Consider the following 27,655-nt stretch of genomic DNA (forward strand, 5'->3'; position numbering starts at 1 on the left):
TCTCTGTTATCTCAAACACTGAGGAGCGTTCTAGAAATCCAACGTTATAAAAATAACAGTTTAAAATGAGTAGACGATGGGAAGAGTTTTTCAAGAAATTTATTTCTTTTAATATAGTATATATAGTAGTATACTTCTTTACCTGCAATTCCGTGTACACCCAAAAATAGTGTTATATTGTTAACATTGCAAACTAAGGCAATCCTCATCCTCACAAATATCACACAGTTGCATGACTTTTCCTTCGTACGGCTTGATGCCAAAGCGCTCTGTAAATCAATTAAAAACATTTGTGATTTTTTTTTCATAATTTTCGAATGGATGGTTTTATCTGAAAAATTCTAACAGATGAATTCGTGCAAGAGCACTGTGAACTAATAGATAATTGATGTATTGTAGGTGAACGTAAATATTATGTTTATCAGAATTATTTTGAAAGATGTGCTCAATGAAAATGACGTTCAGAAAAACGTTTGAACCGTATTAGTAAAAACATCTATTAAATTTCAAAGTACCTCATACAGTTCCAGTCAGAAATTGTCCGTGAGAAAAAGTGTAGAAGCTTGGAATTTCTTATACAGTGTATCCTGTGTAATAAGAGTTCTCGAAGGGAAAAAGGAAGGGAACTGTCGTAAAAGTGGTTCGATGGGCAGTAAAATAGCCTGGAAAATGTTGCAAAAGTTCCAGAACCGTCCCAACATGTTGATTCAAGATGCCGCTAAAAAGTCCAAAGTTTAGTGTAGGACTTACGTCACATTCGTTTATTTTGTTTTCAAGTATAAGTTTCATGTACAGAACTTTAATAGAAATTGTCGAAAAATGTCAGAATCAGCTGATTAGGAATTTTCATCAATGTTATTGGTGTTACAAAGGAAAAGGGTGCACTTTAGAAACAAAACTTGTATTTTATGATATTTTGAAAAACCTTAAAAAAAAAGAAAAACCGGTTGAAAGGTATTAAGATCCCATAAAACTTTTAGTTTTCTAACTAGATCCGACTTCCGGATCAGGAGCTACAGGAGAATTGTGATAGTCGATGAATTGGTAAATTTTATCCGATTACGACTTCCGATTGTGGAATTACAGGGTGATAAGTTTAACAAATTCAAACAGTCTTAGAATATGACGATACCAAAAAAATCTTCAAAGTTGGGATTCGAACTGTTCCAATTAATTCGTCATACGAATCGTTTTGGGTTATGCTGGTCTCTGAATACCGGTTCTGGAAGTAACAACTAAAAACTCTAAAGTGGAACTCACTTCGTCATCTCATCGACATGCTGAATCGATTGGCACACGTTTAGATTCAAAGGAGTAATTTAATGGTTCCGTACAGTTTCTTTTTTCGATCCGACTTGCAGTTCCGCTGTTACAGTGTAATGGGTGATTGAAATTTCAAACAGTGCAAAAGTCTTAAAAATTTGTTTAAAATTGAGCTGTTTCAATTATATGTATTAATTTATAGTTGAACGAACAGAATTTTGTTATGCCGGTTTCAGTTTCCGGTTCCAGAAGTCCTGAAAACAGCAGTCTCTGTTACGGTTCTGCAAAATATTTTTTTTTGATTTCGTTTCCTAAACCTTTTTAATTTGCACGTATAGCTTTTAGCACGGAACTTGGCAGCTCAATTGTTCGACTAGTATGCAATATCGTGGCATTTAGGAAAGATAACATAATATAATGTACAGTTGTATAATTAAATCGATTTCAACTGTTTTAAACTACAATCACTGTTTTTGCAATGACTGAGTGGAAACATATATTGGAGAAGTTAAACGAATGAAAAACCTACAGAGAAGAAGATTTTTTGGAGAAAGATACGCTCAGAGACAGGACTCGAACCTGCGTACAAGTGCCATAATAAAGTGAAATTTTGAATATAAAAAACTGGAAGAGATGGCTATGCCATCTTGGAATTCAGAACCACCTCAAACATCGTTTTCCGACATCTACTCATCAAACCCGTTCCAAAAATACCCATACTGTAAGGTTTTTCAAGGAATATCAATAAACCGGAAGTCGCCATCTTGGAATTCAAAACCACCTCGAACATCGTTTCCTGACATGGACTCATCAAATCCGTTCCAAAAATACCCATATTGTAGTAATTGCCATGGAATATAAATGAGCGGGAAATGATTTTCAATGTATGCAAAAACCTCTTTTTCGAAGTAATTTCGTAAAAAAAGTATTCGGGTAATTTCGTAAAAAGAATATTCAGGCGAAAAGCACATGCGGCTTTATAAAAAAGTATCATCTCACTGCTAGGTGGATTAAGCACGTTTTTATTGACAATATTTTTTGACGAGTTTAGAACAGCCCAACATTCTCATTCTACTGATTAGCAGCATACTTTATGATCAAAAAAGAACCGGAATTTTATTAAAAAACGCAAAATTTCAATGTTTAATAAATTTCTTTATTATCGCCTTCAAAGTACTCTCCTCCTGCGGCAATACATGCATGCCAACGCTTGATCCAATTTTCCATACAAGTTTTATAGGCCGCCGAAGGTATGGCCTTTAGTTCACGCAGCGAATTCTCTTTTATGGTCTCTATGGTCTCAAAACGCGTTCCCCGCAATGGCAATTTGAGTCTGGGGAAGAGGAAAAAGTCACACGGGGCCATATCTGGAGAGTACGGTGCTTGGTTGATGATATTGGTTGAGATTTTGGCCAAAAACTGCGGAGAAGCGACGCGTTTCAAACCCAAAACATCAGTTAAAATGTGTTCGGCTGATCCATAAGAGATGCCCAACAACACAGCAATCTCTCTAATCGGTACAGAACGATTTTGCAACACGATTTGCTTCGCCGATTCAATGTTTTCTCAGTAACAGATGTTCTTGGGCGGCCAGTGATCTCATCATGATCCAAGCTTGTACGCGTTTATACCACTCGTATGCCTGTGTTTTTCCTAGACACTGACATTTTCAACGTTTCGGAACACTTAAATCCATTTGCAGCACAAAATTTGATGCATGCACGTTGTTCTAAATTTTCATCCATTATAAAAATCGCCACACGAAAATTTTTCAACTTTTTTGTATAGACGCCAAACAAAAACTAATCGTACGATATGCGTCAAAATTTGACAGAATGTGTATAAAAGTGTTGCCAACGTTGATAGAATAAAAGTTTACCGATTGGACAAGCGCGGGAATTTTAAAATGAAAATTCCGGTTCTTTTTTTATCATAAGGTATATAAGTCGGATCCGGTTAAAATTGCACAATAGCTTTTGAAATAAATTTAAACCAAGATTTGAGAAAATTTTGAGAAACGTTCAACTATTGCTGAGAAATCGGAGTGAGTTCCGTTTTTGAAGTTTTTCTTCAGTATTATTGGTGCGTTTGGAAGGGGAAACTGGAGACTAGTAGCCCCGAAGTAACTAACAAGATCTGCTAACTAGAAGAATTTACTATTCAGTTTCATGAAAATTTATACTTATTTCCGTCATGAATTGTTGAAAAGTGCTCACGAAATTGAAATCATGTAGTTCCGGAACCGGAAGTCGGATCGGAATAATAGCAGTTTATGACACCATGAGACCTTTTATTTCAATCTAAGTTTTTGAAAATCGGTTGAGCCATAATTGAGTGATATTATTTGCACGTGCACACAGACACACACACCCACATACGTTTGCTCAGATTGTCGAGCTGAATCGAATGTTTTATGATATATGATATATGATTTAAATTTTTTGAATCGTTATAACTCGGAAACGATATTGAATGTTGTCCAAGACGAAGTTGACGAAAATCAATCGACCTTTCTAAAAAATTTGAATGCGTTTTCAGTGGTGTGAAAACTATTTTTTCCAATGTTTATTTTTAGGTGTGACCGACCGATTTCCAATAATTTTTCTTTTGACACCATTTTTGTACAATTAGGTAATAGCTTTTCGAGTGACAACAAGTTGAAGAAATCGCATTCAAAATACTTTTACACTTGAAAACCAGTTTTGAGTCGTATAGGTAGCTTTATTCGCGCAAAATATATGACTTATAATACTGAAAACGGGTTCAAAGTTTCATTAAAGTCTGTTGACTTCTCAAGTTGTTCTTTTGCACTATTTGAGTTTATAGTATGTTCAATATTTGGATGTAGATTAACGATAAATATGATTTTTTCTAGGACACACAGCAAAAACGAAGAATATTGTCAAAATGGGATCGTACCTTGGTCATAGTAATCATACACAACGACGTGAGCCGGTCTGTGCATAGCCACTTTCAATCGTCTGTAAGCTGTGACAGTGAAGCAACTCGGAGTGTTTTCTAATTTATTGTAGTAAACTGCTACGCAGGTGGCATCGTACAATAGATCGATTCGCTAAAAGGATAAATAAACTACTTAGTAGTGAAAATGTTTCTGCGCTAATTTTAGGTTTACCTGGATTTTGCTGTAAGGAGTTAGGTTTGTCACGGCGTCAACATCCGCGTTGAATCCACTGGGAAAATAGACCTCGACCAGAGCCATGTTGGTCTCTCTGAGACTTCCTCGTTGTATGAAATTGACGCACACTTTCAAGTGCTGCACGAAATGTGTAGTAGTATCAAGCAATTGCACGTTTAGATTAAAACTTGGCTTAGCTTGTACTAGATTGACATGGTACTGATAGGCCACCTGAAGCACCCCATTGCCTATACCTTCGCATCTAATGTCCAGCGATCGAATGTTATCTGGAAGAATAGTTTCCTGCGGTAACATTGATGTTTCGCTGTTGACATCGAAAGTTAACAATCGCGCATTCCTGTTTTGACTTGGATTTACTACCATCACTCGGTAGTTGTTTCTATGCGTGGTCATTCTAGCGGCAAATTTTGCTAATGCCTTTAGTCCGACGAAAGTATCCTGTGTTCCTCGGAATCCACCCTGACCGAAACGTTGCTCATTCAACCAGCGCATTATTGGAGTTGCATCCGCGTAAAAGCCTTGTTGCATGTAAGCGAGAAGAGCATAGCCAGTCACTTCGATACTGATCGGCTTTCTGTCCCAATACCGTGTCCTAGAATTTCCATCGAAAATAGAGACCTCCACAAGTTTGTCCATGAAAAGGGAGGTTTTTGCATGATTGTTAAGTGCGAGTGCGTATGTCGCTAATGCCACATCGTAAATGTCGGTAATACTATCGAAATTTTTGACCAAATACGTTAAGGTTTTATCGATGGTTGTTTTGTACTTTTCGGAAATATCTTCGTTTTCAAGAAAAGCAATCAGTACATAAGCAGAGATGGAAAAATTATTACTGGCCAGCCCTCCTTGAATATCTTTACTGAAAACGGTTCCAACTTCAACAAATTGCCCATCCGGTTCTTGAATGGCCGCCAACCATTGGAAAGCTTTTTCAACAATCGCCTTATCGATCGTAATATGCTTATCGGCTATTTTGAACGATTTCGCTACGAACGCTGTCAGAAAGGTACTACCGCCGTCATCGCTTGCTCCCCAAACGCTGAAAGAACCATCGGAACGTTTGTACTTTAATTGATTCTGGTAGCCACTTTGCAGATAGTTGATGGCGCTGGTCTTCAAATCTTCCGCCACCGTCCCACTCTCCACTAGGTAGTCCAATATGACAACATTTGGAACAAAATTTATCATGTTTTGTTCGCCACAACCCGTCGGTAATCGAATCAGTGAGTGCAGATTGTTGATTAATGGACCCAGTAAATTACCTGAAATCAGCGGTATTAGATGTTATATCCTGCTGCTAGAACCGGTGAAGCATACCTGACACCGAGAACACTATTTGCACGGATCCGGGAACGGCCTTTTTCGGAATATTCAACGTGATTGGGAAATGTTTTGATTCATGATTGTTGAGTTCGATAAATCTGGCCTCGTTGTCTTCGTACAGGTGACTTTCCGGTACGACTCGCAACATACGCTCCACCGCATCAGTAGCCTGTGGACTAACGGCTTCAATCTTGATTGCAATCTCTCCGATCTTTTTGGCTTTGATCATGAATGAAATCGGTTTTCCGTTATTCGTTGGAACGGAGATCGTCTTACGGCGTCGAGTGTCTGTAAATGAGTTCATATAATTGGAATATTATTATATTGCTTTGTGATGTCGGATTCATCGAATTATTCGATTATTAAAAATCAATTATTCAATTTTGAAAACAAACACAACAACAACAACAACAACAACAACAACAACAACAACAACAACAACAACAACAACAACAACAACAACAACAACAACAACAACAACAACAACAAAAACAACAACAACAACAACAACAACAACAACAACAACAACAACAACAACAACAACAACAACAACAACAACAACAACAACAACAACAACAACAACAACAACAACAACAACAACAACAACAACAACAACAACAACAACAACAACAACAACAACAACAACAACAACAACAACAACAACAACAACAACAACAACAACAACAACAACAACAACAACAACAACAACAACAACAACAACAACAACAACAACAACAACAACAACAACAACAACAACAACAACAACAACAACAACAACAACAACAACAACAACAACAACAACAACAACAACAACAACAACAACAACAACAACAACAACAACAACAACAACAACAACAACAACAACAACAACAACAACAACAACAACAACAACAACAACAACAACAACAACAACAACAACAACAACAACAACAACAACAACAACAACAACAACAACAACAACAACAACAACAACAACAACAACAACAACAACAACAACAACAACAACAACAACAACAACAACAACAACAACAACAACAACAACAACAACAACAACAACAACAACAACAACAACAACAACAACAACAACAACAACAACAACAACAACAACAACAACAACAACAACAACAACAACAACAACAACAACAACAACAACAACAACAACAACAACAACAACAACAACAACAACAACAACAACAACAACAACAACAACAACAACAACAACAACAACAACAACAACAACAACAACAACAACAACAACAACAACAACAACAACAACAACAACAACAACAACAACAACAACAACAACAACAACAACAACCGACGACGACGACGACTAGTATGTCTGTGAAAAGATCTTGCGTTTCTTTCGCATGTGCTCAATGAAGTCTAGTCTTTCTTAAGTGTTTGTGGTCTGGACTTAAGGATGCCATGTAAATCGCTTGTCACCTACAATCATCAACTAATCACATACCACCGTTTCCAAAATCATTTCACAACAACTGGACAAGAAGTTATTTGCACTCCAGGATAACGATTCAACGCCCAGCCCCAAGAACCCAAATATGCTATGGGTCAGGGTCATTTAGCCGAAAGCCATTTCACCAAAACCCCTTTTGCCGAAAGTCATTTCGCCGAAAGGGTGATTTCGTCGAAAGAGTAATTTTGCCAAATTTGCATTTCGCCGAATCTTTCAATTACCTTAAAATCGTTATTCGAATTGATTAAAAATGGTTTCAAATAATGAATTCGTTAGTTGATGTCTAATAATGGAAGGATTAACAAATCTAATTCGGGACTACTATTGAGAAAATATTCAGCAAAAAAATAACCGTCTCCCCAGAAAATATCAACCGGCTGTCGGTGATTCCGAATTCGGGATTTGTACGATACGAAATGAAATATGATACTATCGAAGTCTTAGAACTTATTACACACACACACACGTCTGTGTCTGTGAAAAGATCTTGCGTTTCTTTCGCATGTGCTCAATAAAGTCTAGTCTTTCTTAAGTGTTTGGGGTCTGGACTTAAGGATGCCATGTAATTCGCTTGTCACCTACAATCATCAACTAGTCACATACCAGCATTTCCAAAATCATTGCACAACAACTGGACAAGAAGTTATTCGCACTCCAGGACAACGATTCCACACCCAGCCTTAAGAACCCAAATATGCTATGGGTCAGGGTCATTTAGCCGAAAGCCATGTCACCAAAACCCCTTTCGCCGAAAGGGTGATTTCGTCGAAAGACTAATTTCGCCGAATTTGCGATTTCGCCGAATCTTTTAATTACCTTAATATCGTAATTCGAATTGATTAAAAATGGTTTCAAATAATGAATTCGTTAGTTGATGTCTAATAATGAAGGTATTAACAAGTCTAATTCGGGACTACTATTGAGAAAATAATCAGCAAAAAAATATCCGTCTCCCCAGAAAATATCAACCGAAAAAAAAATTCCGAATTCGGGATTTGTACGATACGGAATGAAATATGATACTACCGAAGTCTTAGAAAAAATATTCGATTACTTCGATTAACTTAACGAAACTTATCCTTAATTTTGCTGCCGAATAGAAGCCATTATGCTTACGATCATCGGAGGAGCTTTCGACGAACTCCATCTGGTCATGCCTGTTGTACAGTGCTGTCATGGTGTCACTGAGGAAGTTGAATACCGTCGCCTGTATGAGTGCCACCTCACCTCGTTTGATGGAATAAGGAATGTTTACAATAATGTAGAATGACTGTTTGACGACGAACGACTGCGGTTCGTTCATCAGCCCCAGTCCGAGTGTTGGACTTAAGGCAAACCCGGTCATGGTCCACGAGGTGATTGTGTCCGGAACTGTATCCTGAAAAGTGAATGCGGAATGCCTTGAGTTCATGGTAAAGTTTCTCCACATCCATGTTTCCGGAAATTCTGTCCGTATGTGAACAGCTTTTTGGGCTCGCCTTGAAGATAAAGGAAAATTACTCCCGAATCTGTTGAATTGGCTGCGAGCGGAGGCTGGAAGAAGAAATAAAAAAAAAAAACATTATATAAGTAATGTAGTTCTTTGGTGAATAAGTATGAGTATTTCAAAAAACTTACGAAAATCAACCTCGGATGTAGTTCTTAGGAACAATCCCATAGTCTGTTGAAGTCATTTTTCACTCATGTTTAAATATACTCGACTAATGAAATACGAATCACATCATACATACATGGAAAGGATCAAACTCGTTAGGCTCTGTAGCACCGTACAGAGCGAGTTCCCGCAGCACATCACTTTTGTCGAAACCATTGCCAGCTCGCCCCATCAGAAGTACGCTTTGATCGATCCCCGCAAATGCGACGTACGAATCGTTACTTCCTTCGGCTTCTATAGTGATGTCCTCGCCGGGCCGGTATTCTTTTTTGTCCAGAAAAAACTTAAACTTTATTTGAAAACAAAAATCACAATTCAACCGAAGTCTGTTACATGTTATTCCACTCACATTGTTGGTGAATACATCAAACTCTAGCTCCAAATCATCGTAAATCAAAAATTTGATACTAATGTATGAAACGATCAGCTTAGCCTTCGGTGCCATTGGTGGCGTAAGTTTCAATCGGAATGTGTGCTTTTTTCGATTTCGGATCGTTTCATGACCATGAGTTACAACTTTACCTCTCGAGATGACGATGTACGACAGATGATTCATACTTTCCGTACAAGTTACATCTATTGCAATCTCTTTGTTGACACGGACCCTGGAATTGATCGGTTTCTATTTACATTCTACCGTCGAATTATTTTACTTACGCAGATCTGGGCTTCAACGCAATTCGAATGTAATGATTGCTTTGTGATTGAACACCATCAAATGCTTCGATTGCTCCATAGTCGACCGTGTCGTAGTTTACCTGTTTGCAAAAATGTGAGAAACGGGATCTGAACTATATTTCAATGTTTTATTTGGATAGACTAAGACTAAGTAGATCGTTAAACGATGAGATAACAGTCGCAGTACGGAAATTTGTTTTCATCGAACAATATCGAAAACGAAAATGAAACAGCAACCACCCCAGCAGTACGATTGACAACAACAACAACACTGATGATGAACCGATGGATGAAAAGACGAGCCGCAAACAAAGTGCCCCTCAACCCACGCTGGATGAAGATGGCTCCTCTTCCCAAAGCAAAAGGGTGACAACAGTCATGCCAGAATAAAAAAAATATTAAATATAAAAAAAACCTGTTTTAATCCACCTAGTGGTGTAATGATGCCTTTTTCATATCTCACATATTCTCATATATACCATACGGTCAAATGTTAACAATTTTCTGTTGTTTCGCATATATTTTTGGGATTTCGTTATAGTTATTGTGAATCTTTGACAATGCTTACTTTTCCTCGGTCATTTGTGTGGACTATACAAGGGTAAAGCCCTATTTTAATTCTCCTAATGGTGTGATGGTGTCTTTCTCATTAATCTTGCCGGAACCGAAAATTCTTGCTTGTGTTTTTAACCCCGAGCTTTGGTGTCGGTTTTTGTTTCCTTTATAGTGTGTACGAAATCGAACCCAACACACTGTGTGCTTTGTTCGTAGTGGCGGTGTTGTGTTTTCATCTTCCGTACCAGCGCATGTGCGGTTTATTTGACACTCATAATCCTGTAATTTCGGAACCGGAAGTCGGACAGGTATGAAATTCTAGAATTCTTCGAGAAATTCAAGAATACGGCATAAGGCCTTTCATTTGAAACTGATTTAGCAATCATGGAAATTTATGTTCAAAAACCGTGTTCAATTAAAACTGTTTGTAGAGCACTTCATGAATTTTTTGTTGCACATAATCGTCCTTCTGAGACCACCATAAAGAACGTAATTACCAAATTTCGATCTACATTTGGATGCCAAGCCATCGACAAGAACGAGAAGAGTGCATATGAGAAGAAAATATTGCTGTCGTTCAGGCCAGAGTCGAAGAAAACGAAGATTCATCGATTAATCGTCGTGCGCAAGAAATTGGACTTCCATCGATATTATGGAAAATTTTTCGTTAAGATTTGTGTTTGGTGCCATACAAAATTGAAGCCACACGACCATCGTATGCGTCGTGTATTCGCCGTAATCCACTTTTTTACGGCAGAATTCTTTTCAGTGATGAGGCGCATTTTTTGGTTGAATGGATACGTCAACAAGCAAAATTACTGTATTTGGAGCAAAATAATCCATACGCCGTTCAAGTATTACCCATGCATAAATGATGTTGTTTGGTGAATCATCGGTCCTTATTTCTTTGAAAATGAGGAAGAATGACGCGTTACCGTGAATGGGAATCGATACGAAACCATAATCATTGAACTTTTATTGCCAAATCTTCAACACACGGACGTGAACGAAATGTGGTTTCAACAGGATGGTGCCACTTGTCATACTGCGGCCGAAACAATCGACTTATTGAGATAACATTTCAACGATAACATTATTTAGAGAAATGGACCGGTGAAGTGGCCACCGTGTTCGTGTGATTCGACGCCGCTCGATTATTTTTGTGGGGATACGTTTATGTGGATAAACCGGCAACGATTAATGCTTTGAAAACCAATGTTCAAGTGTTATTGCTGCAATACGTCCTCAAATGCTTGAAATAGTGGTCGAAAATTGGACCTCCAGAATGACATTTGTTAAAAATAGTCGTGGCGGCTATATGGCCGAAATCACATTTAAATGTTAAATGTCAAAACCGTTTCATTATTTGACATGTGTTTTATTTAAATTTCAAATCAGCAAGCTCTTAAAAACATCCTTTACATGATAGTAGTACTTCATGGTCGACATACAACCTCAACTGACTTAGAACATGAAATGTGTAACAACGTAGATGACCACTCCCATGCAAGTCACAGTAGGAAACAGAGATGCCAGATTTCGTACATAACACATGGATCAATAAGTCCCGAGACTAACAATGGAAACAACATTTTTTTTTGCAAAATTTTTTTTTATTCATCAACATAATCACCTTTTAGGGTGATACAATGGTTCCAACGTTTTTCCAATTTTTCAATACCATGTTTATAAAAAAAATTATCTTTCGCTTCAAAATAAGCTTCAGTTTCAGCGATGACCTCCTCATTTGAGCCAAATCTTTTTCCCTGAAACATTTTTTTAAGATCAGCAAAGAGCCAGTAGTCACTGGGGGCTAAATCTGGCGAGTATGGGGGGTGGGGAAGCAGATCAAAGCCTAATTCGTTCAATTTCGCCATTGTTTTCATCGACTTGTGGCAGGGTGCATTGCAGCAATCGCGGCACCCACTTGGAAAAACACTTGGAAAAAACCTTTTTCATGCTCAATTTTTCATGAAGGTTAGTAAATACACTTCCATATGATATGTGTGTCATCTCAGCAATCTCACGGAGCTTCACTTTACGATCTTTCATTATAATTTTTGTCACTTCACTCACATTTTCCGGTGTAACGGCTTCCACAGGTCTACCCCAGCGTTCCGCGTCATTTGTGTCGGTACGATCACGTTTAAACTCGGCGAACCATCGACAAATCGTTGCTTTTGATGGACAAGAGTCCGGATAACATTTTTCAATCCATTGTTTCGCTTGCACGGTGTTTTTACCCATTAAAAACAATGTTTTATCAAAACACGAAACTCGGTTTTTTCCATTTTTTAAACAAACTACAAAACGACTTTACTCTAACCTGGATAACTCAGCTGTTTCTGGTCGGATCAACATAAAATTTTGACCCGTTTCAAGCAAAGGTTTGTACTCTAGAAAGACGTGGTTACTGGTTTACTACGAGCGCCATCTCTGCTTTAGTCTGGGGACTTATTGATCCATGTGTTAGTGCTGCAGACATTTTTTGTTGTGCAGACTTTTGCAGACTTTTGAAAATCGAGTATATCGCAGACTTTCGTCAAAATTTGCAGACTTTTGAAATTGTCGCGACTTTTTTTTTTTGCTCGCCAAGTCAGTTTAGCGTATCATACTTTATAGAGAAATTGTTGCCAGCAAGACATACTTGCTAACTGCAGATTTATTTTCGGATTTTTTGCAACCCTGTCTAAAGATATTTGAATTTTTTACCTGGCATCTCTAGTAGGAAGGGATGGAAACACTTTTTCCTACTAGCGTCCGAGGAACTTTCTGCCGAAAAAAATCAGCATTTATCGCTCATGTGTAGCCGATCATGAATAAAACGATATATAAATTATCAAAACACAGAGGAGTCTAATTCCACGATATTTATATTTTTCCAATACACCCAAACCTCCGTTTACGTAAACTTTTTTTACGTTACCTCTTTTTACGTAACTCTTTTTACGACATAAATTCCAAATAACGTAATCTTTTTTTACGTTGAAAATACTTCGTAAAAAGAGGTTTTTGCATACAATGAAAATCGTTTCCGGATCATTTATATTCCATGGAAATTAGTACAATATAGGTATTTTCGGAACGGGTTTGATGAGTAGTTGTCGGAAAACGATGATTCTGAATTCCAAGATGGCGACTTCCGGTTTATTGATGTTCCTTGAAAACCCTTACAATATGGGTATTTTCGGAACGGGTTTGATGAGCACATGTCGGAAAACGATGTTTGAGGTGGTTTTGGATACCAAGATGGCGACTTCCGGTTTATTGATATTCCTTGAAAACCCTTACAATATGGGTATTTTCGGAACGGGTTTGATAAGTAGATGTCGGAAAACGATGTTTGAGGTGGTTCTGAATTCCAAGATGGCGACTTCCGGTTTATTGATATTTCTTGAAACCCCTTACAATATGGGTATTTTCGGAACGGGTTTAATAAGTAGATGTCGGAAAACGATGTTTGAGGTGGTTCTGAATTCCAAGATGGCGACTTCCGGTTTATTGATGTTTTTTGAAAACCCTTACAATATGGGTATTTTCGGAACGGGTTTAATAAGTAGATGTCGGAAAACGATGTTTGAGGTGGTTCTGAATTCCAAGATGGCGACTTCCGGTTTATTGATATTCCTTGAAAACCCTTACAATATGCGTATTTTCGGAACGGGTTTGATGAGTAGATGACGGAAAACGATGTTTGAGGTAGTTCTGAATTCCAAGATGGCGACTTCCGGTTTATTGATGTTTTTTGAAAACCCTTACAATATGGGTATTTTCGGAACGGGTTTAATAAGTAGATGTCGGAAAACGATGTTTGAGGTGGTTCTGAATTCCAAGATGGCGACTTCCGGTTTATTGATATTCCTTGAAAACCCTTACAATATGCGTATTTTCGGAACGGGTTTGATGAGTAGATGACGGAAAACGATGTTTGAGGTAGTTCTGAATTCCAAGATGGCGACTTCCGGTTTATTGATGTTTTTTGAAAACCCTTACAATATGGGTATTTTCGGAACGGGTTTGATGAGTAGATGGCGGAAAACGATGTTTGAGGTGGTTCTGAATTCCAAGATGGCGACTTCCGGTTTATTGATATTCCTTGAAAACCCTTATAATATGGGTATTTTCGAACGGGTTTAATTAGTAGATGGCGGAAAACGATGTTTGAGGTGGTTCTGAATTCCAAGATGGCGACTTCCGGTTTATTGATATTCCTTGAAAACCCTTACAATATGCGTATTTTCGGAACGGGTTTGATGAGTAGATGACGGAAAACGATGTTTGAGGTGGTTCTGAATTCCAAGATGGCGACTTCCGGTTTATTGATATTTCTCGAAAACCCTTACAATATGGGTATTTTCGGAACGGGTTTGATGAGTAGTTGTCGGAAAACGATGTTTGAGGTGATTCTGAATTCCAAGATGGCGACTTCCGGTTTATTGATGTTCCTTGAAAACCCTTACAATATGGGTATTTTCGGAACGGGTTTGATGAGCACATGTCGGAAAACGATGTTTGAGGTGGTTTTGGATACCAAGATGGCGACTTCCGGTTTATTGATATTTCTTGAAACCCCTTACAATATGGGTATTTTCGGAACGGGTTTAATAAGTAGATGTCGGAAAACGATGTTTGAGGTGGTTCTGAATTCCAAGATGGCGACTTCCGGTTTATTGATGTTTTTTGAAAACCCTTACAATATGGGTATTTTCGGAACGGGTTTGATGAGTAGATGGCGGAAAACGATGTTTGAGGTGGTTCTGAATTCCAAGATGGCGACTTCCGGTTTATTGATGTTTTTTGAAAACCCTTACAATATGGGTATTTTCGGAACGGGTTTGATGAGTAGATGGCGGAAAACGATGTTTGAGGTGGTTCTGAATTCCAAGATGGCGACTTCCGGTTTATTGATATTCCTTGAAAACCCTTATAATATGGGTATTTTCGAACGGGTTTAATGAGTAGATGGCGGAAAACGATGTTTGAGGTGGTTCTGAATTCCAAGATGGCGACTTCCGGTTTATTGATATTCCTTGAAAACCCTTACAATATGCGTATTTTCGGAACGGGTTTGATGAGTAGATGACGGAAAACGATGTTTGAGGTAGTTCTGAATTCCAAGATGGCGACTTCCGGTTTATTGATATTTCTCGAAAACCCTTACAATATGGGTATTTTCGGAACGGGTTTGATAAGTAGATGCCGGAAAACGATGTTTGAGGTGGTTCTGAATTCCAAAATGGCGACTTCCGGTTTATTGATATTCCTTGAAAACCCTTACAATATGGGTATTTTCGGAACGGGTTTGATGAGCACATGTCGGAAAACGATGTTTGAGGTGGTTTTGGATACCAAGATGGCGACTTCCGGTTTATTGATATTCCTTGAAAACCCTTACAATATGGGTATTTTCGGAACGGGTTTGATAAGTAGATGTCGGAAAACGATGTTTGAGGTGGTTCTGAATTCCAAGATGGCGACTTCCGGTTTATTGATATTTCTTGAAACCCCTTACAATATGGGTTTTTCTGGAGCTGGTTTAGTGCATATTACGTAGAAAATAATGTTTGAATATTAGTGGATTGCTGATCGTATCCTATATTGTTATAATATTTTCGAAATGGGAAGAGTCGCTTAAAACAAACTATGTTGTGCCTCTAAAAATCACGTGATATACTGTGAGTCCAAGTGTTTCACTATGTACTCCAGTACTTTCACACTTGATGAATAAAAAATTTATTGTAATCCGTTCAATGAAATGTAAAATTATATTGGCTATATTTTGCAAATATTATTTAATTTAATTCTCAATTTATTGAATAGCTAAGGTTTTTTATTGATTAAGTCATAGTCCTCCATTGATACCTTCCACTATCTATATATGTAAGACATGGTGACTGGTAATAGGTTTTACACCCGAAAAGAGGTCATAGTAAACCTTTTATATAGCCAAAATTTGTTTAGAAAGGTAGGTCCGAAAATCATCCTCAATGAGTTTTTGCCAAAATCAATTTAATTATTGTGTTTACTCTCTAATACGGTCGTCGACGTTTCAAACATATACCGAACGCTTTTGGATGGAAAACTGTGGTTATTTAAAAATAGAACTAAAATGTCTTAGTTCTTCATTAATCGAGCTGAGTTGAATGATATATAACGATAAGTGTCTCCGAGCTTTAAACAAATTTTTATTTTCATTCAAATCTATATTCTTTCTATAGAGAAATGCAAAAATAATGGAACGTACACGACTCAACAGTGATCAAAATCGAAATAGATGTTGAATATGGTTGACAGTGCCAAACCATATGATGTACGTTTTCTTAAATCGGTCAGTCTAAACCGGAGCTTTATTGTTTAAGTGTAGTAAATGTACTTGTGAGATTTCCGACGTCTACTCATCAAACCCGTACCGAAAACACCCATATTGTAAGGGTTTTCAAGGAATATAAATAAACCAGAAGTCGCCATCTTGGAATTTAGAACCACCTCAAACATCATTTTCCGACACCTATTCATCAAATACGTTCCGAAAATACTCATATTGTAAGGGTTTTCAAGGAATATCAATAAACTGGAAGTCGTCATCTTGGAATTCAGAGCCACCTCAATCATCATTTTCTGACATCTACTCATCAAACCCGCACCGAAAATACCCATATTTTAAGGGGTTTCAAAGAATATCAATAAACCGGAAGTCACCATTTTGGAATTCAGAACCACCTTAAACATCATTTTCCGACATCTACTCATCAAACCCGTACCGAAAATACCCATATTGTAAGGGTTTTCAAGGAATATCAATAAACCGGAAGTCGCCATTTTGGAATTCAGAACCACCTCAATCATCATTTTCTGACAACTACTCATCAAACCCGCACCGAAAATACCCATATTGTAAGGGGTTTCAAAGAATATCAATAAACCGGAAGTCGCCATTTTGGAATTCAGAACCACCTTAAACATCATTTTCCGACATCTACTCATCAAACCCGTTCCGAAAATACCCATATTGTAAGGGTTTTCAAGGAATATCAATAAACCGGAAGTAGCCATCTTGGAAATTTATGCTGCCTAGAACATCCTTTTCCTGTAAATACTCGTAATTTTTGTTCCATAACTATCCAATATATTATACATATCTAATAATACATATACATAAGGTAAACTTTTTTTACGTCGAAAATTCCAAATAACGTAAACTTTTTTTACGTCATAATTCTATTTACGTAGTCCCGATTATTACGTAAATGGAGGTTCGGGTGTATTACATTTTCATTTATAAATAGGAGAGGCCGGGGCAGAAATGGTCACTTTGAGTGTAGTACAAAAAATAGTTCGGTTCATATTTTTTAGTAAAGATCAAAATTTAAACGTATAAAAAACTTATGAGTGAATAAGTTGATTAACAGTCTGGCTCCGGTTAGCAGTTCGCGGTATGTGAAAATGCTGTCACTTGACCACACAATCCGTGTGAGCTGATGAAATCAGTAAGTTTTTGAAAAACTATAAGTTTACGACTCAGTCCGAGTCTAGTGAACTTATAGTACAAAATCTAACTTTTAGAATGATAAATCTCACTTTCACATTGAAGAAATCCAGACGAAGTGTAATAAATATATTAAATGGTTATATCCTCGTAGGGTTAAGCGGGGTGAGATACTGCTCTGGGAGTGTTGGCACATTTTCGTGTTTTTTTTTTTTTTCCATAAATACGTTTATTTCTTAAGGCAGTTTACATAAGTTTTTTTTCGCCGTAGCATCACTTTTACATAATATTCTTATCCTAATTTAATTCTAACATAGTCACAACGTTTTGAATTTATTAAAACATATTCTCTTATAGCTTAAATATCATCTTAGGTAACTCGTCATTAATTATGAAATCTACTCGGAAATATTATTTGAACCAAACGATTAACTTCTATATATTATAAAATAAGCTGTTATTTTCAGACATTTTGTTGATAATTTCATAAACTGTTTCGAGTTTGTTTGTATCATTACATAATTTTTATTCTAATTTAGCTATTGGTTGAACTCATGGACGCAGCTGGGATCAGAACTAAGTCTTAAAAGGGGCCTTTATTAAATTGAAACTCCAATTTTCTTTATGAAATGATAAATAAGTTTCATGTATGAAAGGTCACGACAAGCAAGAATGTCTCGAACTGGGATATTGGATAGTTTACCTTGGGTACGCAAAGAATTTATTAGTTGAGATCTGACATCACGATACTCCACGCATGTCCAAACGACATGATCAATATCCCGATAACCTTCTCCGCAAGCACAATGATTAGTCTCGGAGAGCCCAATTCGAAGGAGATGTGCATCTAACGTGTAGTGATTGGACATGAGTCTGGACATCACACGAATGAAATCCCTACTCACATCCAGTCCCCTGAACCATGCCTTTGTCGATATTTTCGGAATAATTGAGTGCATCCACCGACCCAGATCATCTCTATCCCAAGATGCTTGCCAGCTGGCAAGTGTTCTTTGGCGAGACGAACTATAGAATTCGTTGAAAGCAATCGGTCGCTCATAAATTTCACCCTCAATAGCACCACGTTTGGCTAAATTATCGGCTCTTTCATTGCCTGGAATGGAGCAATGAGCCGGGACCCAGACTATAGTAATTAGATAATTATTATTCAATATGTCGTTCAGACACTGTTTTATTTTACCCAAGAAAAACGGTTCTTTTTTGCCAGCAGCGATTGAGCGAATGGCTTCAATTGCACTCAGACTATCTGTGAAGAGGAAATAATGGTTTGGAGATAATGTGACGATTACACTCAAACTATAATGAACTGCTGCTAGCTCTGCTATATAAACAGATGCAGGTTCTTGAAGCCTAAATGAGGCCGAAACATTATTGTTGAACATACCAAACCCTGTCGCTTCTTCAATTCGCGATCCGTCTGTGTAAAACATTTTCTCAGAGTCTGAGCTTACTTGAAAATATTTTTGGAATTTCCGTCGAGCGTAGATGATCCGGGATTCCACGCACTTCACGCTGCATGGATGTATCGAAAAATAAAGTTGAGTCAGGGGCACTTAGGATGCTGACACGGATAGGAATATATCTTGAAGGGTTGATTTCCTGTGACATATGGTTAAAATATACTGTCATAAATTTTGTTTGAGATCGAAGCTCGACTAGTCGTTCGAAATTATTAATTACCATGGGATTCAGCACCTCACATCTTATTAGCAGGCGTGATGAAAGCTCCCAAAATCGATCTTTTAATGGAAGAACTCCCGCCAGAACTTCAAGACTCATTGTATGTGTCGAGTGCATGCAGCCTAAGGCAATTCGCAAACAACGGTACTGAATTCGCTCAAGTTTGATAAAATGAGAGTTTGCAGCGGCACGAAAACAAACGCATCCATATTCCATCACTGAAAGTATCGTTGTTTGATACAATTTTATTAGATCTTGCGGATGAGAACCCCACCAAGATCCTGTTATTGTTCGAAGAAAATTTACTCTTTGTTGGCATTTCGTTATCAGATACCTAATGTGTCCTCCCCACGTGCATTTGGAATCGAACCACACCCCGAGGTATTCAAAAGTCAAAACCTGTTGGATCATTCTTCCCATCATATGAAGCTGAAGTTGCGCGGGATCATGCTTTCTTGAAAAGACGACCAGCTCTGTTTTCTCCGCAGAGAATTCGATACCCAGATGAACAGCCCAAACGGACAATTTATCTAAGGTATCTTGCAATGGTTTTTGCAGATCAATAGCTTTGGATCCAGTAACTGAAACCACGCCATCATCTGCCAATTGCCTTAGTGTACATGGGGTTATGAGACAGCTGTCAATGTCGTTTACATAGAAATTATACAGGAGCGGACTGAGGCATGAGCCTTGCGGGAGACCCATGTAGCTAATTCTGAATGTTGCCAAATCGTCATGTGAAAAATACATGCACTTCTCTGACAAAAGGTTGTGCAAATAATTATTTATAACCGCTGGAAGTCCATGTTGGTGGAGCTTGTCTGAAAAAACATCAATGGAAACTGAATCAAATGCTCCTTTAATGTCTAAAAATACAGATGCCATTTGTTGCTTTTGAGCGAAGGCAATTTGGATGTCAGACGAAAGTAATGCAAGGCAATCATTCGTCCCTTTATTTCTACGGAAGCCAAACTGAGTATCTGACAACAAACCGTTCGTCTCGACCCAAGTGTCGAGACGTCGTAGAATAATTTTTTCGAACAATTTTCTGATGCAGGACAACATCGCAATGGGTCTATATGAGTTGTGATTGGAAGCTGGTTTCCCCGGCTTTTGAATGGCGATAACTTTCACTTGTCTCCAGTCAGGCGGAACAATATTTTGCTCAAGAAACTTGTTGAACAATTCCAACAAACGTCTTTTTGCGAGGTCGGGCAGATTCTTCACCAAGTTGAATTTAATTCTGTCCAACCCAGGGGCGTTATTGTTACAAGACAAGAGTGCTATAGAAAATTCCATCATTGAAAATGGGTTATTAATAAAACCATTATTTGGAGGAGATTCCCGTATAATGCTTTGCGTAGGAACAGAATCTGGGCAAACTTTCCTAGCAAAGTCAAATATCCATCGGTTCGAGTATTCATCACTCTCATTGCCCACGTTACGATTCCTCATTCGTCTGGCCGTATTCCAAAGAGTGCTCATTGAGGTTTCTCTTGACAAACCTTCGACAAAATGTCTCCAATAGCTACATTTTTTGGCTCGAAGTATGCTCTTGTACTTGGTTTCTAAAACCATAAGTTTTTCAAAATTCTGAGGAGTTCCTCCTCCCCGTTTTAGAAACGTCTTGCAAGCATTTTGTTTTGCGAGTTTAGCCTCTGAGCACTCTTTGTCCCACCAGGGGTTGGGAGGCCTTCTGTTAGTCGTTGGCCCAGGAAAGCGTTTAGTTTGGGATTGTTCTGCTGCCTCCAAAATCGAACAAATGAGGAAGTCATATTCTTCAAGTGGAGGGAGCTCTTCCATTGAATTCAAAATACTAGAGATTCTACTTTGGTATTTAATCCAGTCGATATTTTTTGTCAAATCATATGGAATACTAGCTGAATTAGCAATACATTTGTTACAGCTAATTGGAATGATGATTGGTAAATGATCGCTACCGTGTAAATCAGGCAATATTTTCCAGGTGCAATCTAGTCGAATTGATGTTGAGCAAAGAGATAGATCTAATGCACTTGGGCGTGCAGGAGGTCTTGGGATCCGTGTCATGCTACCCATATTTAATACCGTCATGCTAAAATTGTCACAAATGTTTTGTATTAAAGATGATCTGCTATCATTGTAAACGGAACCCCACATCATTCCGTGCGAATTTAAATCCCCCAGAATCAATCGTGGAGCAGGAAGGGCTTCAACCATTTCATTAAGCTGTCGCTGTCCAACTTGTGCTTTTGGAGGAATATAAACCGAAGCTATGCAAATATCTTTGCCTTTAATGTTTATTTGGCAAGCAACAACTTCTATACTAGAAGTTGAAGGGATGTTTAATCTATAAAAGGAACAGCATTTCTTAATTCCCAAAAGCACTCCACCATACGGAGAGTCTCTATCGAGACGTATAATGTTAAAATCATTGAAATTTAAAGCTATGTTTGAAGTAAGCCATGTTTCGCATAAAGCAAATACATCACATTTTTGACTATGCAATAAAATTTTAAATGAATCAAGTTTTGGCATGATGCTTCGACAATTCCACTGCAGGACAGTGATTGTATCATTTGCGGCGGGTGATAAATTATCCATCAAAAGATACAAAACCTGAGACAATTGGCCATTGAGCTGATAACTGCTTCAAAAAATTTCTAGCTATTGGAAGGAATGCCATTATGAGAGTCTTTAAGGGTTCAGATATATTGAATGCTGAGAAAATCCATTCAACAATTTCCGAAAACTTCAGTAATCCTGTTGGTGGCTGTGAAATGGAGCCCACAGGATTATTACCTTTTTCTGTGCTAGATCCTGGATTGATTTGTGAATTTGACAAACCAGGAGGTACAGTCTTTGGTTTTGACTTTTTTTGTTTAACACGGGGATCTTTTTTTGAAGATGAAACTTTAGGTGTCTTTTTTGGTAATTTGGAAGAAGACTTCTTTCTCTTAACTGACGCTTGGGTAGTGATAAACGAATTACCTTCACTATTTTCGTCAGAGTCAGAGTCCTCTGTTTCCTCTAGATTTGAAAACCCGTTTTCGGTTTCCAAAGGGGGGACATCAATGACCGTTTTAAGCATTTCTGCATATGTGCGCTTAGACCGTGCTTTTAAAGAAAGCTTAATTTTGTCTTTGTGCACTTTAAATGCAGTGCATACTGAAATATCCTCATGAGGACTTTCCCCACAATAAATACATTTTTCAATTTCCTTGTTGCAATCATTATCTTTATGAGGTCCTTCACACTTAATACATTTTGGTTTATTGCTACAGTAAGTAGCTGTGTGTCCGAATTTTTTGCAGTTCGTACAATTCATTACATTTGGAACAAAAAGCCGAACAGGGAGGCGAATTTTATCGACATAGACATGGGACGGCAACGCAGATCCGGCAAATGTCACTCGAAACGAGTCTGATGGGCGATAAACTTTTTTTCCCTCTTCATAAACTACTGAGTACAGTTGTTTGCACTCCAGTATTTTCACACCCTCAAGCATAGAGTTCTTGAAACGACCAACACCATGCTTGAATAAATCATCTACCGAAAGACTCGCTTCGGTAACAACACCGTCAATTTCGACATCTTTGGAGGGTATGTAAACTTTATACTCTTTAATGAAATGTTCCGAAGAGACAATATCATTCGCGTGTTTCAAATTATTTACCACAACACGAATTTTATCGCTATTTACTTTTATGATCTCTTTGATTGAAGAGTATCGTGATGTCAAACCTTTAGAAATTTGGTAAATGTTTAATGGCTTTGATATACGTCTAAAAAAGACTATCCAAGGCCCAGAAGAGCTCTCCTGATATTTTTTCGTTCGTGGGGGTATAGGATTCATGCTAGGATTTACGTCCATGGATTCATCCATCACATTAAAATTTTTAATTAAACTTTAAAATAAAAAATGAAACCAACACTACACAGTACTCAATCAAAAGGAAGAGAAAAAACTTCTACCTTGAAATTGTTGTCTATCTCCGTTGCACTGCCGTGTAGATCCTCGTTGCTCTAGATGTTCTTGTTGGATGCTGATTGTTGGATGTGATGCTACTGCTACCTGACATCCAGCACCACTCGATTTCCGATTTACTTTTGTCTTCGCCAGCTGCAACCAGCGCAGGTCACCGGTGTATACCTGCGTGTTGTATGGCAGTGGAAAGACCGAATTGTCTTGTCTCCTTCTTCCTTGTGCTCCGCACCGAAATGCTTCTGCACCGAAGTGCCTTCGCACCGGTGTGCCTTTGCACTCTCCTGCTTCTATGTGCCTTTGCACTCTCCTTCTTCGATGTGCCTTTGCACTCTCCTGCTCAGCACTTGTGGCTGTATATTGTGGCCTGGGTAGAGCTTGGGAAACGCCCTTTGTTGTTTCCTTCACCAGCTTGGCCCAGCACTAGGACTCTCTTATGCAGCACGATTTTACGTTTTAACGGCTGCTGCCTACAGGTCTCTACCTGTAGTTCAACCGTTGTCGTATTTAACGCGTGTAAACCAACCAGCGTTATTAAACTGTACGCTTCTATACACAACCTTCTCGGTTGAACGGCTATTACTGAATGACATTTTCGTGTTAGTAGTTAGAGAAGTGCTCTAAAGTTATGGGCGTCAGTGTGAATTCTCCGTGTAAGACAGGTGAATAAAAGTAGCGAATTATATTTTATCATGTAAATATTTATAATCGATAGTGTATTGCAGTGATCGAAATATTTATTTCGCGCCACGTAAACGATGGTATTTCATGCGAATGCCATGTTAAGATAAAGACATAACTTTTTTCCGTGACAAATAGAACGTTCTCGAAGATATTTTTCAATCACGAGGAAAGGTTTTTCGACGTGAATACGTCTTACTTTACTATGGGGCGCCTTTTCAAAATGTAGCATATGGGTGAGTGATAATTTTTTCATATCGTTTATTTCATTTCCTGACCTGACATTGCAGTTTCTCGTCCAAAATCCAAGGCTAGAATTGAGATCCAGAAGCCTGGAAATGAAACAGAATTTCAGAACTTAGTTATAATCTTGGATATTGTAACCGAAATCTGGGACTGAGGCCAGGATCTTGATTCTAGAACTTAAAACTAAATTTCGGAAAAGAATTCTGGACTTGGATCCGAATTTTGACACTGAATTCTAAAACTGAAATTGAAGTTCAGACCAGATTTCAGTTTCAAAATTACTGTCCGAATCTCGGTATTCATATTTAAAATTGAGTTTTAAGTCTGTAGTTCCGACCGAAATTCAGGACCAGAAATGCATTTAACAATCCAGTTTCAGAATGCAGATTTAGAATTGGGATCCGAAATTCAGTATCACAAAGTGGAACTTAATTCAGGAATCAAATTCTGAAGATTTTTAAGCTGAATTCTGGATCTGGATTCTAGAACTGAATTTCGGGACTGAAATCTGTATCGAAATTTGAAAACCGAATTATGGATCATTTTGTAACAAAAATTTCAGAGTTCAATGCTAGGATTCAGGCTCAGAATTTATTGCAGAATTCAGAACTCAGTTCCAAAATTCTGTTCCAGAGCACAGGTTCAGCATTAAATTCCACAATCCCAATTCAGACGTCATTTCTAGAGTTCAGTTCCCAAGTTCAGGTTAGAAATCAGTTAAAATTCCTGAATTCCTCGAACAGTATTCAATTTTTTTTACTATCAAAGTAACCATATATTTTATTCGTATTCACGTCTTCCGGCTATGTCACTGACATTACCCACTTGCTTTTTTATCGTCATTTGGACCAACAAATCGATAGAGACGCCGCACAAAAACTATGAAAGAGATGCCGCCTTTTCAATATGTCCAGTACTCAAAAAATCGATCGAAGAATGTTTTGTTTCAGATTTATAGTATGCAAAATATAAAAAGAAGGCTAGTGTGATGCGAAATCAATGGTCACCCGAAAATTTGGATTTGCAGCAACGAAAAGTATCAAAGAAGGACAGTAGACATTTTCAATTTTTCTTCTTTTCAATTTTTGATGTTACATTCTGTGAAAATGGTTAACGAATAACAAAAATTTATTCACAACCGCTTTTTCTTCAATCAAGACCGAGTACTTCTTTTTTGCCTTACCCATCTAAAGTTTATCCACAAGTAGCATCTCACCCTAAAAAGCGGAATGTCTCAAAAAAAAAAAGTTTTTGTGGCTAATAATTGTTCTCCGAATAAATATATTGAATTAATAGATGATGTTCAAAATTTCAGTGCAACCATGTTCTATGCTGTACCAATTTGGTCAAGATGTTATACCACTAGGAAGAAAACGTTCTACGGGACTCACAATAAAATTCTGAAAATGATCTTGGAGCGTTCTCCCCGGTTTAATGAGTAGCACAAATATCAAAAATCTAGAATCATTCGATGTAATGTCATGTAGTATTCTATTCAAATAATGTCGCTGTTTCTATTATTGAAGTTGAAGTTTGTAAGTTCTCTACATCCTCTCACATTACAAATTATGCAAATTATGTCCTAATGGTAATAACCAAACCATGTATGTAATAGAGCTGAAAAGTCACCCCTTGTGACTGGACACCCTTCTTAAATCTTAACAGTGTAACATTGATTCATACTCCAACAGTGAATATTAAAAAAAAAGATTTCGACGTTGAATTAGAAAAGTGATTGAGCTTTGAATCGAATCAACACCAAAAGAGATGAGTTAAAGCTAGTGGTACTGAAAAGAAGTTTCATTTTCAGAAGAAGAAAATACGGTGAAATGGTTTTCCTGTGCAGAAAACGACTGACACTGAAATGTGCAGGTTTGTTATAGATAAATACGGGCACATACCGAAATTTCCAAACGGTCCGATCTTTCCGGTGGCTGCAAAACTAACGCCGCTTTACCTCGTCCGTTGAGGCTCTCCACAAGCGTTTGATCTTCACTGTATCCCTCACCCTCGTATGCGACATGAACTTCAATATTTTTTTCTTCAGCAACCGGTTGACCGTAGTGATCTGCAACCACTATTTGAACGAGAAATGGAACCCCTGGTCGGAACTGAGGAGTGGATGCAACTGCGGATATGTTGTACGGGTACAGGAAAACGGGTATTGACTGTGTTATGTTCATGGTGTGATCTGCAACATAAAACATATCATCACTCTTAGTAGCATATGTTGTGTAATCGTGATTTTGAACTCACTGGTAAAAGTCTCCGTAACTTCAACTTTAACAATTACATCTCGAAAGCTCTGCGAGCTGTCTTCGGTTTCCAGTTCTTTTTTCAGGTTGAACTTAACAGTGCTAGTTCCAGTTATCGTTGCGGTTTCCGAATAATCTGGTTTATCATCGTCTTCGATGTATAAGTGAACATGAACTATTCCGTCAACTGGACTTCCGAACGTATAATATGATTGAACGGACACTATAATTTGTTTTCTTTCTATCAGTAGAATTTCTGCTGGGAAAACCTTGACAAAAAACTTTGGAAGCACGTACTCGCGGACTTCGATTTGCCTCTTGACCGTCTACAAGAAATAAAAAGGGGAAATCGATTCAATATCTGAGCGCATCCCGTTAAGGATATTCGTTCTCTTACGCTTTCTTGTGTGTTTACCGTCAGCGTCCAATTACCCAGCACTGGTGAAGGTGCTAGTAGCACCTCAGATTCAAATACTCCACGCCAAAGCTGGGCGTATGGCCACTGTCTAATGGAGTTATCGTTTGAATCTATCAGACCAATTCGCACACTTTTGATGTTGGTTACAGGTCTAGTATCGGCATCCACAACCACAACCCGGAAGTGCATCGTATCTCCCGGTTTATACACCGGTTTGTCTGTTTGTATAAAAACGGATATTGTTTTCTGCTCGTACACCAGATCTACCTCCTTGTTGAAGTTGAAATCTTGATCAATACTTCCAATTGACAACCTATAATCACCCTCAACAATGTTTCCAACCTGCGTAACGAATACGAACGAGTCTGAGAGTGGAGAATAATTCAGTCAGTGCCAAACAAACCTGAAACGTGCCCAACTTTCCGGATCTTCTATTGATTGCAACTGTCGTTCGCTGAAACACCCCAGAATTGCCTGGTCCTTGTAGTGCCATGGCCAGGCGAATGTTACGGGTTAAGGAATTGCTGAACACCACCGAATATGTTTGGTTAGGTCTTATCATTTTTGGACCGATCACCGAAAGCCTGTAAATTTCAATGTATTCGTCGTGAGTATTTACAGCATCCTTGAGAAACTTACCGAACCAACGAACCCCTGAGCACTGCATAATTTTAGCCACAATCCGTAGCCAAGTATGAAATGGAAAACCCATAAGTAACGAAACGTCATTCTAGAGACACTGATTATTTGTTTTCACTTGAATGGAGTGTTTTTTAATACGCGTCTAAATGCAGAGA

General features: G+C 38.1%; 1 protein-coding gene across 1 annotated transcript; it reads right to left on the reverse strand.

Annotated features, from left to right (window-relative positions):
• Window positions 1-82: 82 nt before the first annotated feature.
• On the reverse strand, window positions 83-27,655 carry LOC131429441 (thioester-containing protein 1 allele S3-like). Its single transcript, XM_058593555.1, has 14 exons — window positions 27,511-27,655; window positions 27,262-27,442; window positions 26,838-27,200; window positions 26,442-26,766; window positions 26,087-26,376; window positions 9,532-9,632; window positions 9,224-9,479; window positions 8,951-9,163; window positions 8,838-8,880; window positions 8,337-8,753; window positions 5,738-6,031; window positions 4,397-5,682; window positions 4,183-4,336; window positions 83-269 (listed from the first exon to the last, which is right to left on the reverse strand). The coding sequence occupies exons 1-14, from the start codon at window positions 27,585-27,587 to the stop codon at window positions 181-183; spliced, it is 4,089 nt and encodes a 1,362-aa protein (XP_058449538.1). The 5' UTR covers window positions 27,588-27,655; the 3' UTR covers window positions 83-180.

Source organism: Malaya genurostris, chromosome 2 (genome assembly GCF_030247185.1).
Source record: "Malaya genurostris strain Urasoe2022 chromosome 2, Malgen_1.1, whole genome shotgun sequence".
Taxonomy (NCBI): Eukaryota; Metazoa; Arthropoda; class Insecta; order Diptera; family Culicidae; genus Malaya; species Malaya genurostris.